This window comes from Sander lucioperca, chromosome 5, assembly GCF_008315115.2.
Source record: "Sander lucioperca isolate FBNREF2018 chromosome 5, SLUC_FBN_1.2, whole genome shotgun sequence".
NCBI lineage: Eukaryota > Metazoa > Chordata > Actinopteri > Perciformes > Percidae > Sander > Sander lucioperca.
The window spans coordinates 36680498-36699249 of NC_050177.1; the positions used below are offsets into that span (position 1 = coordinate 36680498).

General features: G+C 41.2%; 1 protein-coding gene across 2 annotated transcripts in view; it reads left to right on the top strand.

Moving 5' to 3' along the window:
• Positions 1 to 2314: 2314 nt before the first annotated feature.
• Positions 2315 to 18752, top strand: part of LOC116038874 (large neutral amino acids transporter small subunit 4-like) — a 29944-nt gene continuing 13506 nt past the window's right edge. For both annotated transcript variants that reach the window (XM_031283568.2, XM_031283569.2), the window contains exons 1-5: positions 2315 to 2471; positions 5544 to 5765; positions 12857 to 13073; positions 14037 to 14092; positions 14348 to 14424. In XM_031283568.2, coding sequence (XP_031139428.1) covers positions 5606 to 5765; positions 12857 to 13073; positions 14037 to 14092; positions 14348 to 14424 — 510 coding nt within the window. In that variant the 5' untranslated portion in view covers positions 2315 to 2471; positions 5544 to 5605. The remainder of the gene's footprint in view (positions 2472 to 5543; positions 5766 to 12856; positions 13074 to 14036; positions 14093 to 14347; positions 14425 to 18752) is intronic.

Below are 18752 nucleotides of genomic sequence, written 5' to 3' on the forward strand. Positions count from 1 at the left end.
TTGATAGTGTGTAACTTTGAAGATTATAGCCTATAATATGATGCATTGTTATCGATTAAACAAATAGAGGAGGTAAAATTAGTTTGACTTGCTAAAATGCTTTATACGCTAAATAATAATTCATGGATATAACACTAAAGGGGCCCATTCTACATTAGTACTTTTACTTTTGAGATGTTAAGTACATTTTGCTGATACTACCGTACCTTTACTTGAAGTTGCTATAATCATTATTTTTTTTCAAATGATAATGTGAAAGAGCTCCTAGTGATGAACCTACAGAGAATTATCACTTGAATCTGCAGCTCCTTTCAGCTATTACAGAGTTTAAAAGTGAGTTTCAGCTCATTTTTTAGCTGTCCGGCCCACAACTTTACTGTTTTGAGTCACTCTCACCACTCTCATAGCGTCGTGTTCGGCTGTTTTCAGTGAAAAAGCTCTAAACTTCCACTAACTGGTGAATATAGTGGCAGCTAGGGATGTAACGATTACCGGTGTAACGATAAACCATGATAAAAATGTTGACGATAACAATTACTGTTTTCATTGAAAATATCATTATTATCACGGTAGATTACCACGGTATGGAAACCGTGTGTTTAATCCTTCCCAGCTTCATCCGAGTCTCCTGAAGTTGCCGCGCAGGCGCAGCCTACAACATGCGTTTCTTGAAGTTGGAATCATGGCGGAAGGAGGAGATGACAGCGCTCAGGACATTTGATGTTAAAAGTTGCACTTTTAATAAGGTTTCAACTATATTTTTGTAACATAATAAACACTGTTTGAAACTATTTCAGCTTGTGTAGGACTATCAGTGCTTTCTGAACATATTGAACACACTTATTTTTTTTAAGATTGTTTTTTGGGGCTTTTCCGCCTTTAATGTTGACAGGACAGCTATGTGAGAGAGAGGGGGGTTAGACATGTAGGAAATCGTCACAGGTCGGATTCGAACCCTGGACCTCTGCATCGAGGCATAAACCTCTCAATATATGTGCGCCTGCTCTACCCACTGACCCAACCCAACCACACCACATATGGAACACACGTGATAATACCAAAAACCATGATAATTTTGGTCACTATAACGTGAGGTTAAATTTTCATACAGTTACATCCCTAGTGGCAGCTAAAGAGCCAAATATTTTTCTCAGCAGTTGGAACAGACTAAAAAGCGAGCTAAACGAGAGCGAGTGCTGGATTTAAATACATCAGGTCACCAGAATTATGACTCTAAATAAATGATAACGTTGCTCCTTAAATGATGGATGCAGAAGCAACTATTTGCCAACAAGTTCACCATGTCAACAAAAGATGATATGTCAATGTTATGTTCACAACTTGTTAATGCTACCTCAGTTATTGCAGGTTAAAGGGGTTTAATGCAAGCCGTTTACTATATAACAGTGTATCTTCACATTGTAGTATTAGTACTCTTACTTAAGTAACGAATCTTCCACCACTGCCCATCAGTGACAGAGTCAGGTACACAGTATGAAGCCTGGTTTGAAGCAGCCACTAGGTGTCGCCCTCGGTGTGAATTTCTCCCTCAGTGGTTTCTGGTTTTGGCTTTCCCCTGGACCATGTGAACCCTCCTCTCCTATTGGCCTATTTCTAGGAATTGCAGGTTTGGCATGAAGTTGAAAGTAAACATCGACCTCACCTCACATGTTATGGGAGGATTTATAGCCTGCATATATATGCTGTAGGGGCTGCAGCTTATGGAAGCCCTATAGACATTTGGTACACATAAAAGAAGTAGCCTAGTAGGGATTCACTGCGCAATTATCAATTCAAAACCAACAGGTAGGACTTTCTCAGAATGGGACCATTTAAGCACAGAACATATTCCCAAAATCGTTCTGTTGCAGCAAAAAGGTTTTATTATTATTATACAAGCCTAAATAATAATTTTGTTGCAGGGTACAAATAATCAATTCAGGTGTTTTAGGCTATTAGGCTGCATTGAAGCTAACATTTTCCTTCTGCCAAAGTTTTAGTGATCTTATTGGCTTGTAGTTCAGTTGTTATAATGGCTATATGATACAATCTGTATTGTCATATTAACGTCATTGTTTTTGTTTCAAAATAAAAGCTATCTCGTGTCCCATAATTACCAGCTGTTTAGGCTGTATCCACACAAACCTAAGCGAACTGTTTTCCCAACATTTTTTTAGTGTTGCGAAACAACACACATGTAATCTTGCCGCGCTGTGATTGGCTCAGGGTGGTCTCTAGCTCAGCCACTGGCCAATAGGCAGGCGGTGTTGTTTGTGCACGGCTCCTGCGCTGCTATAAAGCAGCAGCAATGAGGGATGAGAGAAGAAATAGTGATTCAAAGAAGATAAAGACACATCCTACATGTGAATTTCCACCGCTGCTCTGTGTGTGTTTGTCATCGAGGGACATTTTTACCTGCAGAGGCAGATTTGACTGAGCGGCTCTATTGTCCCTGAAAGCCACAGACTCCGGTAGGTCCGCACCATGGATGCTCCACACCGGAGCTCTGACACTGCACTGGAGGAGAGGCTGACTCATATTTGCCGTGGTTCATCACCATCTCACCGTGACACAGTCTATCCCAGGCGTCATTCTGCAGCAAAGTGTTCTCCTTCACTTTGAGCATTTTCCTCTCTGTGTTGTCCTTTGTTTAATGGCTGCAGAGAGGAAACTGAAGCGGCAACAGCCTGCTGCACTGTTATCAACTTTATCAGTGTATTTATCGACCGAGTCAGTTTCTCTTACTCTGATAATTGTGTTAATTGTGTACATTTACTGCAAGACGTGCACAGTTTATTAGATCAGATTAAAATGAATTGCTACAGTTGTTTCTTTCAGTTATCATCAGGGCCGATCACTTCTTCCGTTTCCCCTTATTTTGCCCGGGCACGGTGACGACAGTCGAGCGTATTCAGCGCTGCATGGAAGTTATGATTTCATTTCTAAAAAAAAACCGTCTTGATCTCACACAGCAGTTATAAGGCAGCAGAATACCAGCTGAGGCTCTCGTATCTGGAAGCTTTTTTTGTTGCCAGTTGGCTTCTACTTTACTGTCTTTGTTTCAGCAGCACGATGGTATTTCCCCGTATTGTTGTTGATGCTGAACAGCTGAGCGCCTCTCGGTAGACGAGCGTCTAGTCACTAAGAAACAATCCGTATAATTCCGGAAAAGTGCAGATGTTGTCTTCAAAATAAAAGCATAAAAACACATTCAGAAATTGCAGAACAACATTCAGTTGCTTAAGTATTCAGGACTTTAGTTGGGTGCCAGTGCATTCAAATAGCCTAATGGCTAACGTAGCCTACTGCATCAATTACGCTGAAATACATTCGTTTTTCATTTTAATCAAAATTTCATTTTTATTAATAGGCTATAGACGAAGCCTATCATCTTATGGCCTACTATTATTGTAGTTGGAAGTACACGTTTCTGTATGCTTCTGTGTATTTTTTTTTTTCTTGATTATAATGATAAAAACAAAAAGTCGATGTAAGCTTACATTTTGCCTTTTTTCATCACTTACAACACCTTGTAAAGTAGCAACATTTATACGACTTTTATTTTGTGACTAGCAACCGGAACACCGATGTTTTGTTCTGGCTAACTTGACTCTGTGCAGGGAGGGGACTGGGGATGCAGATTGGGGCTGGTAGGGGGGGTGTTGTGCGGATGATTTCAGTCCAGTTCAGACCAGTTCCAGTGCTACTCTTCATTCATTGCCATATACTTTATCTTATTGTTCTCGGTGCATATGATCTGCGATTCAACTGATATCAAAACACACCAAATCTAGTACATCCTAGTCTGCACTGTGTGTCATGCCATCTTTATTTTTCATGGTCATCAGTGCTGGGGGCGATGAGTGACCAAGTTTGTCTTCAGACAAAAACAGTAGCCTATGTCATACAGAATAAGAGGACAGTGTTAAGTAATCATTTTTTTGCAACAGTTATTAGCCTTATAGGCTATAATATATCACACTGGAATACAATGAAAAACGCATGCGAATGCAATTCATTTCTATTAGGTTCATGTTTGACCCCTGTAATCTGAAAGAGCATCACAGTTCTCACATGACAGACTAATTTAGCACATTATTTCCTCACTTGTTCTCAATAAGTTATTTAATTTGTTAATAATTTTTGCAGTAAAGTAAATAATAAGATATTCGTAAATTATTGAAATCAGACTACATTTTTATTTAACCAAATATGTATCAGTTTATCTTAATTACTGATGCAGTTCCTCACTGTGTAAGTAGTAACAGTGTGTCGGAGCAGATATGCATTTAGCGCGAGCTCTGACAGCTAAATAACACAATCTCGCGCCGCACTGGTTCGAACCGGCTGGAGCTCGCGCTGCATTCGCGTGCAGTGGAGTTTTCTGCACTTGTTTCTACCAAATTATCTTTATTACACTCGACCATTGACTGTACAATTATGTTTTATAGTCTATGCAATCGACAGGCATCCACGTTAACAGTGAAACGTTTTCGTTTATGTTTCCATACAAACTAAGGAAAATAAAGCAGATAGTTATCCTGTCGAGATATTTTAACAACCAAATGGCTACAGGTAAGCTATTTTTTTTTATTTGATTTGTTGATATCTAAATTTAGAAAGCTGGAGTTCATGCATTTGGAAATTTGGTTCTAGAATCAAACTCAGAATCTCTACATTTGATTTGTAATGCAAAAGCCCAGCAGAAACTCAATTTTCTGACAATAAAGACCCATCAACAGTCTTCTCTCACAAAGGATGAATGCAACATCATCAACCTCACGTGTAGCTGCTGCACGAGCTATGTCACTAGCAGCCAATAGCAAAAGAGCGGATAAACCGTCAAGCCAATCACATATGTCAGGGGGTGGGATTTTTTTAATATTTATAAGAGGAGATTATGCACCTCAAAGGGCCCAGCTGTTTTCTGGTTCTGGGTGTCTTCCTCTAGATCACCACAATCATAATCATCATCATCATCATCATCATTAAGCAAGAACAAAGACATGTATATGTTCCAGGCACAGAGCGTCATCCAGAACACTTTTTGTTTTTGTTATTGTGAAACCGAGCACCTACTCAGAATCAGCTTTATTAGCCAAGTATATGTGCACAGGTACAAGGAATTTGTCTCTGGTTTAAAGTTGCTCTCAACATACTGTGTCCAGGAAGAAAAATAGAAATAGACATACAGCTTAAAACAAGGACAACAATGCTGAACAAAGACTATTATGTAGCCTACATGTAATTAGGTACATGTATGAATATAAAAAATAAACAATGAACAACATACAGTGTCTATTAACAATTCAAGTGTTTCTGTCAATTGTGGTGCAGAGTGCTGGAAACAACAGACCATTTGTTTAAAATGTGATAATTATCGGTAATAGCCCAAGTTCCCAGTGAGGAACAACATAAGTAATGCAGCATCAGCCTCACACATTATCTGGCATCACTTTTTTTTTTGTCTTTTTGAAAATCTAACCCCAGAAGAAGCCCAGAATCATCTTCTCATCACTAGCCCTCCTGTCTTATTCTTCCAGGCTCCAGCAGCCTCCCTCACTTCCAGTCAGGCCAGTGAAGTGCTACCTCCAACCCAGCTGAGATGGCTCCCTCCCTGGCCACAGCGTTCTCTCGCCGCTGGTGGATGGCGGTGACAGCGGTCATTGAAAACCTGCTTTTCTCTGCTGTGCTGCTGGGCTGGGGATCCCTGCTCATCATGCTCAAGTCGGAGGGCTTCTACTCCTACCTGTGCAAAGGACCTGGTGAGTCAGCTTTATATGGTTGTCGTGTTTAACAGAAGGAGCGGGAGGTTACGGGTGGATTTCAGGAGTTTTAGATGAGGGAGGCTGCAGAACTCTAGAATTGTTTTATCCCATTAGTTATGGGAAGTACATTTACAAGTACTGTGCTTAACATCAATTTTTGAGGTACTTGTACTGTTGTATGCAACTTTATGAATCTACTCCACTACATTTATTTGCTATAGTTACTGATATCAAAATTTGCCACTTTCTCTACTACTACTGCTGCTGCTACAAACATGGACACATATGTCATGCAAAGAAGCTACATTTGGCTCATCTCAAGAGCTAACAGTCCGGTTTGCTTCCCGCAATTTACAAAAGCATCCCCATTCTGGGCTTTTTGGATTTAAATCAGAGTTTGAATGGGATGTTAATGGGACAACCTTGCATGACGACGCCCTGAGTATCTTTGCTGTGTAACCAAAAGCTTTCAACGCTGTTTGCATCAGAGTGAAACCCCACTCTGGGGTACTTTTCGCTGAGTGGGTGTGGTTGAGTTATGGAGATTTAAGGACATGCAAACACACATACAATAGGCTTTTTCCGGAAGTGCTTAGGTTTCACCTTAAAAACGGCTTCTCCATATTGTCCAGTTCTCATTTATATTTTACGTGTTATTTCCTCAAAGTGGCCTTGGAAAGAAGCAGCTACCTGCATATTAGCAAACACACAATATTCTTATCGATCCAACGGTTGGGATTTCCTCATGGAAAACAAGTTGATATGCCAGCAGCAGGCCGGCTCCAAACAACCCTCAAAAGCAGCTATGAAGTGCTCTGGCACAACAAACCGTCAGACAGACGGTTATTTTATTCTGCCCTTAGTTCTCCATGATCAAAGGTGATGCAGGGAGCGGCTGCACTCAGCCAGTCATTATTAGGTTGTTTTTTTACGATACAAAATTGCTTATGCTTGAAAGATCAAATCAGATTAGGACTTTGTTTCCTTTTAGCCGGTAAGTGGTAGCCACTCATCAGTCAGATTAAACATAACAACATACGTAACAACAGTTCATAATCATATTCATCATCAGTGGCGTTTTGAGTCTCCATTGCCAGGCAGCTGAACGATGTGTGAATGAGACCATTCATCCCTTCATTCCCCACAGTGATTATCACACAGGCAGTTTTCTAACTTTGTCTCTTCAATCCTCTGATTGTGTCTCTGTCTGTGTGTTTCTCTCTTTGTATCTTACAAAGGAGCAGTGTTGAAAGCCTTGCAGGGTTAATTTGTGCCTATGAAGCCTTTTAATGGTTTCATCGCACTCACATCACATTCACTCACATTGTCTGAGAGCACATTGTCACTGTAGTTTTCCACACTAGGTCTGTATTAACTGTGTTAACTGCTCTTAGATAACTCTCATTTCTATAAGCGGATACAGCATGTGTCATCTACCGTGAATAAAAGCTGATTATGCATTGGCATTTTATTATAGCCTGTTTATCTGATTGGATTAGGTTTAGGTGTCTCGTGCCATTGACTCAGCTCCTTTCACAGTGACCTGACCCATGTCCCATCACTACAGGTCTCCACTTTCTCGCCCCGTCTCTCTGACCTGCTAAGTGGTGATAAATCAGCAGTTTTTGGTGTTTACTTGTGGGACCGAGATGTTTGAAATCAGGTCAAGAAGGTGCAACATACGCTGTTTTTGTTTATGTCTTTACTCACATCATCACACATCATCAGTCATTGTGTTTCTCTGTCCTCAGTGCAAAGTATGTGCAAACATGTAGCATTGCTCTACTTCTAGTGTGCAATGGAGCTTTCTGCATTCATCATTAGGCTGAAATGCCATTGTGAAATGTTTTTTTTTTGCTTTGTGGTGAACTTGGCCAAAAGTTGAGCCATGCTAATATTGTTGTGAAGCCTTTTCAGCCTGAATTTAATCTGATTTAAAATCAGATTAAATGAAAGTTCACTTTAAAAAAAAAAAAGATATTTTGATACAATACCCACATGCCCATGTGAACAATTAAACAGTTTTTGGTCGCTGTAATCAAACCTCTCTATACTGGCCGACAAGAGATACCATCCTAAAGCGATTCTAACGTACTGTAGGTGTTGGGGGACAAATCCACAGTTTGGTTCTTTGTAAAAATGAATTGTAAAATAGGGATCTTACAGTTTTCACTGTAAAATGCCCTCTTTGTGTTTCCCAGGACACAGTTTTTTTGCTGTGCTGTGGTGGAGGGATAGTAACACAAAAGGGAATTTTTAACATTTCATACATTCTAAATTTGTTGTTGCCTCATATTATCTTCAGCTAAATTGAAACATGTTTTGCACAAAACAAGGACTATAGATGTTGTCTCTGATCTCATACATTTGATTCGCATGAGGAAGAGATTTCCTCTCGGCCTCTGTTGACAAGAGGAACAAATACAGCAACTGTTTCAATGTACATGCGGCATGTGGGTGTTGTTTCTGGGACAGACTTGAAAAACATGTGAACCTATCCTTTAATCATTAAATGGTAATTTGAAAGTGCCGCTTTTTCAAGAGTTTTGGCAGCTTACACTATTCTATCTAGATTACCCTGGCATTGTTACCATATTTACTTTTCGCTGTTCGCTGAAGACTAAATAATGTGTCAGTTAAAACAATATGGGACATGATGCAGGTCAGGCACAATGCATGCTGGTATTTTGTGATGGTTAGTGAGCCTAATTTGTTTCCTACTTTTAATGCATTGTTGGATGTGGGTCCTCTACATGGTGTCTTACAGCACCACCACAGAGAAGATAATTTGTGAATGATTAATCTGTTGTCTGTAATTCAGCATGACAGTAAACAGATTGTTGACAAATTAAAAGAAAAACTGAAAGGGTCCTAACAGGATGTTTTTCCACTACAAGCCTCTAGGAGAGCTTCAAATCTCCTTGGCATTACACTTTAACATTGTTGGCCTAATGATGGACAGTTTGATGGCATCACATGAGGCACTTTATCAGACTTCACACAGCTCTCTCTTGAGACACAAAAGGTTTATCCAACTTTTTTTTTCACAAATGCAGTAGCACTCCTCAACACAGACATTAATGTGTAAAATTGGTGGAATTCCTCTTTAACAGCTGTTAACAGAGTCGGAGGCCAAGATTTGTTCTGCAATTTGTAAAGGCAGGAAACATGGTCCCAGAATGTGTTTCATCAAGTGGCATGTCACCTACCGCAGCAGCACGTCTGATGACTTAGACAGGAGAGCCACAGCAGTGAAGGACCAGGCAAACACAAAGATACCTTATATATCAAGTCAAAATATGAATTATTAATCTTGTGTGCAAATGTTATCCTGCATACACCCTGTTTGAATTAGCTGTATGTTTAAACAGCATGTATATCTCTGAAAAATCAAACCTCCCCTTAAAGTTCACAGTTTCTATTCCTACACTGGCTTTGTTTTAAAGAACACATTCTGTCAGTACAACTCTGCTCTCCCACAGGTTGTGGTTGCTCTGCTGACGTGAAGTGTGTGTGTGGGTGGGTGTGTGTGTGTGTACATGTGTGTTTGTCACACAGCAGAAATGAAACATGTGAATTCCTGCGTCTAAGTCTCATCTCTCGCCTCCCTTTATCTCGCTTTGTGTCTCATTACGGGGTCTGTCAGCACGGTTCTTTCACTCCGATTGTTGGTTGTTTCTGCGAGATAAAATGTGTGTGTGTTTGGCCCTCTTTGCTCTGTCCCTATAAACATTTGTTTCTGTTTAAACAGAATGTACTTCATTCCCCAAAAGAAACAGTGAAGGATTTGAATAGTTTATTTGCCTTCTCATCTTCTTAAATGATCTGTGTGTATCCACTTGTGTGTTTCATGTTGCCATGGGGCTGTTAAATATTTATTACTGGATCTTATAACCAACCAACCGTCACTTGACCCCATCACCTTTACATAATAAGGACTGTGTCTTTATACTGTATGAGCAGTTGACTGCCTCTGACTGCTAATTGTTTGATGACATGGATACTATTAAATGGATGAGGTTTGTGTACTGTAGGATCTGTCAGCATTATTCCTCCTCCTTACATCCTCTGTTATTACTTTAATATCAGTGCATTGTCTTAATATGCTATGACAATCAGGTTGAGTTGTGTATCTTGGTGCTATCTACAGATGAATAAAGAGACAACTTTAAAGCCAAGGAAACTAACTGACTCAGAGAAGTCAGTTTGACAATAGCTGTATGTATAAGGGAAGCTTAAAGGATAGAAGGGAGTGGCATAAAAAAGCAAACAGGAATTTGGCGAAACACACAAATGAAAAAGCTCTAAGGGCGTTGACATGAACGAGAACAAGATATCAGGTACAAAGTGTTACTCCTCAGAAATAGCCTTTCACAGAATATCAAGTCAGCCTTCATCCCCTTGAGTGTATTTGCCAGTGTGTGTGTTTGTTTGTTTGTGTGTGTGCGTACGTGCGTGTCAGGGCTCTTCCCGTATTGACTCGGTTTTGCTGTGGCCATTTGATTAGTCAGCAGCCGAGGGTGCTGGGGGACAGATGCTGCTATCTTCTGTTAGTTAAACAGTCAGCACTTAATGTTCCAATACACCTAAAATACCAGCTTGAGAGGGTAGAGCAAACAATTTCCATATTGACAGATAATCACAGAGTGCTTTTGAAGCCCATATTTTTCAGGTTTTAAGCTGCTCTAGATCATCTGTCGTTGTTTCACCACTGAAATCTGTCTGACTTTGTTGATTCAGTTTAGTTTGGTTGACATTAATAGAGTGTAACATCTCCACAACTATTGCATGGATTCCATTGAATGTGGGACAGATATCCAGTCAGTTAAAACAATATGGGACATGATGCAGGTCAGGCACAATGCATGCTGGTATTTTGATGGTTAGTGACAGAGTGCACATACTGCCATACAGATGAATTGTAATAACTTCAATGATTTTCCCTTCTAACTTTTCCTTAACTTTTCATCTAGCACCATTATCAGGCGTACCTGTAAAATCTAAAGTCAGTCCCATCAGCCTCAGCTGAACTTTGTCTTTAGTGCTAATTAGCAGATATTAACATGTTAACACACAACACTAAGATGGTGAATGTGGTACACATTATACCTGCTAAGCATCAGCATGTTAGCATTTCATGATGCAGCTGTCAGCATTTAGCTCATAGCTTATAGGTAGGCGATTTGTTAATTTTTAACAGGGGAGATGGGGTTTCATTTTGTTCACCCGCGACTAGCAAACCCCCCCATGAACGACTCTTTTGGATCTGCATTTTCAGCTATATAGTTTAGAGAATATTATAGATCCAAGATGAAACTGACAGAAGGGCGGGCTCAGAGAAAAAGTGGCAATTACAAATCTGTCTGCTACTTCAGCACCACAGACAGCTCCATGGATTAATCAATACACAGTTATGTTACTGATATTTCAGAGTCATGGCCGGGGCCATAGATTCTAACTTGCACAAACCTCAGTCAAATAAAGAATCAATGAGTCAGCCTAACATGTTTAGGAGCTGCTGGCATTACTGTGGTCTTGTTTGACCTTGCATTTGATCATTTATTTTGTGGGAAAATGTCCCATTAGGTTGGAGAATAAAATCAAAACTTTTAGGGACACTAAAATTCTCGACTGAAAACTAAGTCAATTACCACAACTACTAGTGCAACTACTAATACTACTGATCATTATGAATTCAATATTAACTTGAATGTTTTTCCCATAGACCGCTTTGTGTACATGAATACAATGCATCCCAGTAGAGGTGAATGACTTTTAATGAAAGCCTACAGATCAAAATAGCTCTGCGTCCTCATGTTCTATCCAACTAGTCCTTTTTGTAGCTGCTAGTTTTGAAATGCTCTAGAGCTCAAGTATCCCCATAGCTCTCAGTGAATGTATGTACCAGCATTAAAACAACACTACAGTCATCAGATGTTCATTAGGCCACTTTACCTTTCACCTACATATATCCTCACAAGGCACGGGCCAAGTTTGTGCACCAGGATGCATTTAATATGAGATTATAGCTTCCTGTTGTTCCTCCAAATTCTCCCCCTTAGCCCAGAGACCAGCTTCAAGACTTGCTCTATCCCTTGCTCCTTTTACCTAAAGCATGCTCAACAGGGCAGAATTTAACATCACACACCCCTTTAAGAACATAGTGGGAAAGCAGATTTTCAGCTCTGTTGTTTTTTAGATGCAGACCTTGGCCTACATCTCCCTCCCTCCTCTAGATATTAAATATGTGGTTACTGCTGATTGAGTCTCTAATGTTCTCCTGGCAGTTTGACCAAAAACAAGTCAAGGTGAATGAGGACTGGTTTTCCTCTTTCGGCCCTCCTCTCTGTCCCCTGTCTGTTTGTGTATTGGTACCAGCACAGTTTCACCAGAGGCAACAGTCTAACAGAGCAGACTGACAAAAATAGACTCCATGTGAGCTCAGTGGACTGTGTTTACCAGTGATTCAGCACGAGGCCGACTGGGTCGGTGTCTGTCTGTGTGAAACTGTTACAGAGAGTTCCCCTCCACCATGCAGGGGTTCAGTTGTGACTATTTGTGGCGTCTGTTTACCCTGCATTGTGTTGTTTTCCCTCCAGTTATTTTGTTTATTTATTAAGTAATTACGAATAGCCCATTTCAGAGTTTTCTATTATATATATATATATCATATGTATCTAGTATATATTATATTACTGGATTATTATTAATAATGCACAAATGTGTAAGCAGCATTCTAAAATTGCAGTCTGTGGAGCTTATGTGTGTAACAGAATACGTATAACTATAGCTGTCAAGTAAATGTAATGTAATAAAAATCACAACATTCCCATGTATGTAGTGGAGTAGAAGGATTAAGTTACATAAAATACAATCTCATCATTAAAGTAGAAGCACTTTAGAACTATACACTTGTACTGTATGTAAGTAAATGTACATAGTTACCTTCCACCTCTGGGTATATAGCATTAGAGACTGGACATGTTGTGTGCATATAATGTTTTATGGTTCATTTTCATTTAGAAGTGTTTCCTCATCTGACAGTTCTAATCTGAAGTCTTTACATCTCTACTCTCTCATTCATCCAGATAACAGCTCCAGCATCAACCACTCCAACATCAACACCACTGCGCCATCTGATTCTGAGGAGTACCTGGAGATGAATGGCTGGCCCATCTGCAAGGACCAGGATGAGATGCTGAACCTGGCCTTCACTGTGGGCTCCTTCCTGCTGTCTGCCATCACCCTGCCCATGGGCATCGTCATGGACAAATATGGTCCACGGAAGCTACGACTTCTGGGCAGGTAAGGCCACCTGATATGATATAATATCTAGGGATGCACCGAATCCAGATTTTTGGGGATCGGCCGAATACCGAATCCACTGGTTAAGATTCTGCCGAATCCGAAACCGAATACCGAATCCTACTCCCATCCTCAGTACATTAACACAGTAAACACATTAATGAAGTAAACAACGTCCACAGCCTCTAAAATAGTTAAATGTAACAACTTAATGTTGAATTCACACGCTCTTTTCACATTGTAGGAAAGCACGTCGCTATCGCCAGATGAGTGACAATTTTGTTTGGCAAATTTTCGCTAACCAGTGTATGATGAAGGCATGTTGGGTGGGTGAAATTAGAAAGCTAACGTTGGCTAACGAGCAGCAGCCGGCCGTTCAGTCGCTCCGCTCCCACTGTAGGGACACTCATTTGCCGAGAGAACAGCTGAAAGCCCGAGAGAGGCACTGTCTGGTTAACACAAGCTTTTAGCTGTGAATGTCCTTTCTTTGCCGTACCTGGGGTTGCTGTGTTTTGGCTGCTGTCTGTGGATTCCTTCATGTGCGGCTCGTATTCTTTCGGATGTTTCATGCGCAGGTGTTTTGGCAGCGGCGATGTTGTGTAGTATTTGGGGTCCTTGCCGCCGCGGGACAGGTCGGCATTGCGGGTTGGGCGTGTGGCTTGGCTTGGGTCGCCTCGCCTTCTTTTGGCAGGGGGTACTGCCGGGCGGCGCTTTTTCTGCTTGCTAGTTCCATTTTCACTTTCTCACAGCCTACTGCATTGAGCGGTCCACACATTACGTCGACCAACGTAGAGCAATCGTAGGGTTCGGTTCGGTGGAAGAAAATTCCCTGTCAAAAAGCCCAATATTCGGCCGTATCCGAACCCGAATCCTGGATTCGGTGCATCTCTAATAATATCTGACAGTAATGGTCTGTTTGGTTTATTTATTGCCTTATTCATACCCAGTGCTTTGTGTTCCCAGTGCCTGCTTTGCATTCTCTTGCCTACTCATCGCCTACGGTGCCAGTGATCCCAACAGTACGTATCTTTACTCATGTCATCTCACATATATCACTTTAACGGCATCATATGTCTGTACTGCCTGTCTGTACTGCTACTCTCAATCATATTGCTTTTGTAGCCAACCCACATTGTACAGCATATTTACACACAGATACATACAGTGTATTGATGCATTGGTGACACTTTAATCAATCAGACAGGAGGTGTGGGTGCTACTACTATACTGTACTACCATCTGCCTACGTCACTAATCTGCTCTTTCTCCTGCAGATCTGTCCATCCTGATCTTCTTTGCTTTGGCGATGAATGGGTTTGGAGGCATGTGCATGACCTTCACTTCACTGACAGTAAGTATAAAAGCTTTACTAAGACTACAGTACTTATATGATATAATTAAAGCAATATTGTCTTTCACTGGTCAAACTTATAACCCGAGAATTTTGTAATAGGCAGGGATATATAGGCAGGGATATATGGGGGGTATAGGGATATACAGCAACATAAAAAAAAACTAATTTAATGGAGTGCTGTGATCAGTAGATTTGCCCAAGGAGGCAAAGTAAATCTTTGTGCCGTTGACCAACGTAAAACCATCTTGACAGTGCTGAGGGAATGGAGAGTCAGGGAGTCAAAAATGGAGGACACTATCATATTAGTTTTATACAACCCTGCTCTGCCGGAGTACAAACTGCTCTACAAAACATATAAATACTCATATAATATATTACAAAATATGTAATTTTCTAATAAAAATATCAATATGAACAAAACCAGAATAGCATAATTTGATATGAGGGGAAATGAAATGAGGAGGAGCAGAGGGGAAGGAAAAAAATAGTGATGAGGAAGAAGAGGAAAGAGAAGACAGAGAGGCAAGAGAGTGGATTAGAGCACCGTGAAGAGACACTGATGAAGAGTGGACGGAACAAGAGGGTTAGTTGATGGAGACAGAGAGATGGGCAGAAAGACAGTTGCATCAGAGAGAGGGAAAAGATGGACAAAAGAGGAGCAGACAGATGGCTGAGAAGTTGACAAGGGACTACTGGGAGAAAGGGATGAGCAGTGATGTGTAGACAAGAGAAGAGGGAGTGATGGAGTGGGTAGGAAAAGCCAGTGGTCAGGATGATCTCATCAGTCAGAGAAAGTGCTGCATCACAGGAGAGGCCATGTGAGAGCGAGTCTGCATTAGTGATTTATTATTCACTATTATTCACCTGCTCTGCTGCTATGGCTGGGAGCCAAAAAAAGACATCTCCTCATTACTATTTCATTCACACAAGGACACATGTGTGTATGTGTGTGTATGTGTGTTGATTACAGTGCAAGTCTACAGATGTGTCATTGTTCTAACAGCACAGTAGAGTGTGTATTGAAAATAACAAAACACATGGAGAGCAGAGGACAGGCTGTCACAGAGGAGACAAACAGGAAGTAGCAACAGGGTGTGTGTGTGTGTGTGTGTGTGTGTGTGTGTGTGTGTCTCCCCACCTATGCTGCACTGTTTCCTATTCAGGCTGCCTACTGGGACCCTGACTGACACACACACACACACACACACACACACATGTTGCTCAGCTGGTTTCATCACACTGTGCCCCCCCCACCCAACCTCCCGTGTTTAGTCTCAGTCTTGTTTTTTTCTTCTCCAGTTTCAGCTCCTCAGCAAAGCTAGACCTGCTCACAACTGTCAAAACGGTCTTTTGTGCATGCAAGAGATCTGTATGTTATTGTGTCAGCACTGTGTGTGTGTGTGTGTGTGTGTGTGTGTGTTGCTTTAGCTGTTGAGCGCCTCTAACGTACAGTAGTATAGAGCACCCTGCAGGCCTCGACAAATGTTTTGTTTATACTACTGCCTCGGTATGTGTGTGTGTATGTGTGTGAGTGAGAGAGAGAGAGAGAGAGAGAGAGAGAGATAGAGTAAGTAGTAAGCGATGTTGTGTGGATGCATTGCTTCTGCTCTTCCCTCGCCCTGCCCTTTCCTGAATCTCTGGGTCAGGGGTGGTTAAAGAGGAAAACAACTATTTTAAGAAGTAACCTTTATTTCTCAGGGGGGTAAAAAGCTTTGACGCAACATCTTGGGCATCATGTGTCATTAAAACTCCTCAGGTTAGGGTGACCCAGCCAGCCAAAACACCCAGTGTGTGTGTGTGTGTGTGTGTGTGTGTGTGTGCGTGCGTGCATGCGTGCATTTTTGTCATTTAGTCACTAGAACCACCACCATGCTTTCTTTCTTTGTCTCTGCTCCTTTCTTGCTACCGCTAATGAACTCAAAGTGTACCATTTGGCTCCTTCCCCTCTTTCGGCAATGGAAAACAGGGAGTGAAGCTGAGGAGGAGGAGAGGGTGGGGTGATTTATTCCGTCTCTGCTCTTCATTCCATTCCTTTCCATTCTGTGCCTGTAAACAGCTTCATGTTACAGAGAATCTCTCCTCTTTCTTGCTAAATGTTCCCAACACACTGCCTCTTCGTACATGTACATATTTCCACACCCATAGGCAGACATGAAGCTCCTCCTCTTGTTCCTCGTCTCATTTGTGGCACGTGTTGGAGCCCCCGTTGCTTCCTGGGTTTGGTTTCCCAGTCTGAAGCTCTGCTTGCTGCCATAATGTACATTCTATCTGTAATATTTCTTCTGTTCTCAATCCCCTTTTTTTTGGTCACCTCTTAAAAGCTCACTAAACATCTGACTGATTCCCTGCTTGAAAACAACAAATTGTCCATAGATGTGGTTTTTAGTTGAGAAATCTAAATTTTTCTTCCCAAATGACTGAAATGTCTAGGTGGGGCTGAAGGAGAAACAGTGAGTGATTTCTTGTTAGGTGGAAAATTTATAAAGCGCACACACAGTGTTTCATTCCACACACTCAGTGTTTCATTCCACATCACTCTGTGGACTGTTTTTACCATGCTGGAGATGGCAGGGTGAGATAGAGGAAGAACAGTATATATGCTCTGTTTACTGTTTATTTGACCACATGAAGGGAAGGGAGATGTGAGAGGAAATAAGATGAATGAATGCCAAAGGTCAAATTTGTAATTTGAGATCCGAGCTTGCCAGACAAAGCGGCAGTTGCTGATGTCAGGCCCATGTGGCTTTGAGTAGTGGTGAGAAGTGATTACTGGATCTAGATTTTGAGGATTTTTGTGCAGCTAGAATGACTGTAAATCCCTACCAGACACAGAGTGGTCTTAACATTCATTCAGAGACCTCTCAACCCTCCCAAAATCTTGTTTCTAGTGAAAATGCTCATGTGCTTTTATTCATTGTTTGGCATTGAAGTCAGTCCAAAATATATCAGCTTTGAAATGATTGGACTCCTAATAGGAGGGAGCAAAAGATGACGTCAGGTTGATGAAGGTATGCAGTCTGGTTTTCGTCAGCTGGTGTTTGCTAATCTTAGGGCCCACTTGGCTGCTCTTTATGATGGATATAGTTCTATCCTGTGCGTCAGGACAGGACCGGTCAGAGCTAGTTCTTAGTTGTCCGGCAGAAGGCAGCTGAAGTTTCCACTTGCTGCAGCAAACCCTCTTCCTTCTTTCATTTCTCTGTTTTTTCCGCTTAAACGGCTCTGTCCAGTTTCCTCTTTCTCCCCCTCATCATGGTTTCTCACTCCCTAGGCCTCTTTGTCACCTCACACTCTGCCTTCTCCATTTCCATTTTCAACACTCAGCAGCACACACTCCTTTCAAGAGTGACTTACAAAATACATGCAAAAGTGCAGGATGGCCAAAAAGTTTGCAGTCGCAAACTTTTTGAATGAGCAGTCGCAGGGGGATTTTCTTTTTACCAAGCAAGTATCTAAACTGGTTCAAGGGAAGTCAGGTTCAAGTTCATGATGAGAGGGTTAGGGTCCTTATATGATTCCAGACTAATCTTACACTCCGTGGAAACATACATATTATTACAATTGAATCAAGTGCCTAATGAAGATATATGGGTTAAAATGAGACAGACCAAGACTGTAGAAAAGATATCAATCTTGCCTGAAGCTCTGTGCAGCATTCATTTGACAAGGTGAAATCACAGCTGAACAGGTTTCAACTTGATGGTTTTAACCTCCTTCACTGCATTGCTGTTCTCTGTACAGCCTGTTCAAAATCGGTTCCAGGACATTGTGGCAGTTTCCCAAGAGCTGTTGGAGTGTAAATGTCTCTAGATTAGCCAAAAAGGAAACTTATGTTTAATTCATCTACAAAACCCATTTTTCTTGTTTTGTTCACTTAACAGTTCAGTTCAAGTTTAAGTCATAACAAACTGTGCTTGTATTAAATACTGCGTTACCTGAGTACTGTTCAAACAAAAACCTGACATGCATAGATCCACTTATTGATGAACGCCCACATCCCCCTAAAATAAAGCATTGTCTAAGCGAACCCTGGCTGCCACCGAACCCTGATCTCTTATCTCCAGGTGACTACTCTGATGCTGAAAATAGACCTTTAGTGGCTGTCCAAACACTGAGCCCATCTGTGTGTGTACCCTGCCACTCTCTGCATGGATAAACTGTGACCGCAGAGCTAACAAAAGAGCTATTCAGAGAAGAAGCAATAACAAAATAGATGGTGGGTGTTATTATTTTAAAGAGGTACATGTATCTGCTCTCAGTCGTTCCCCTGGAGATAAAAGTACTGACTCTTGTCATGTAAACGAGATTAGGGGACGTTAAGTAGATAG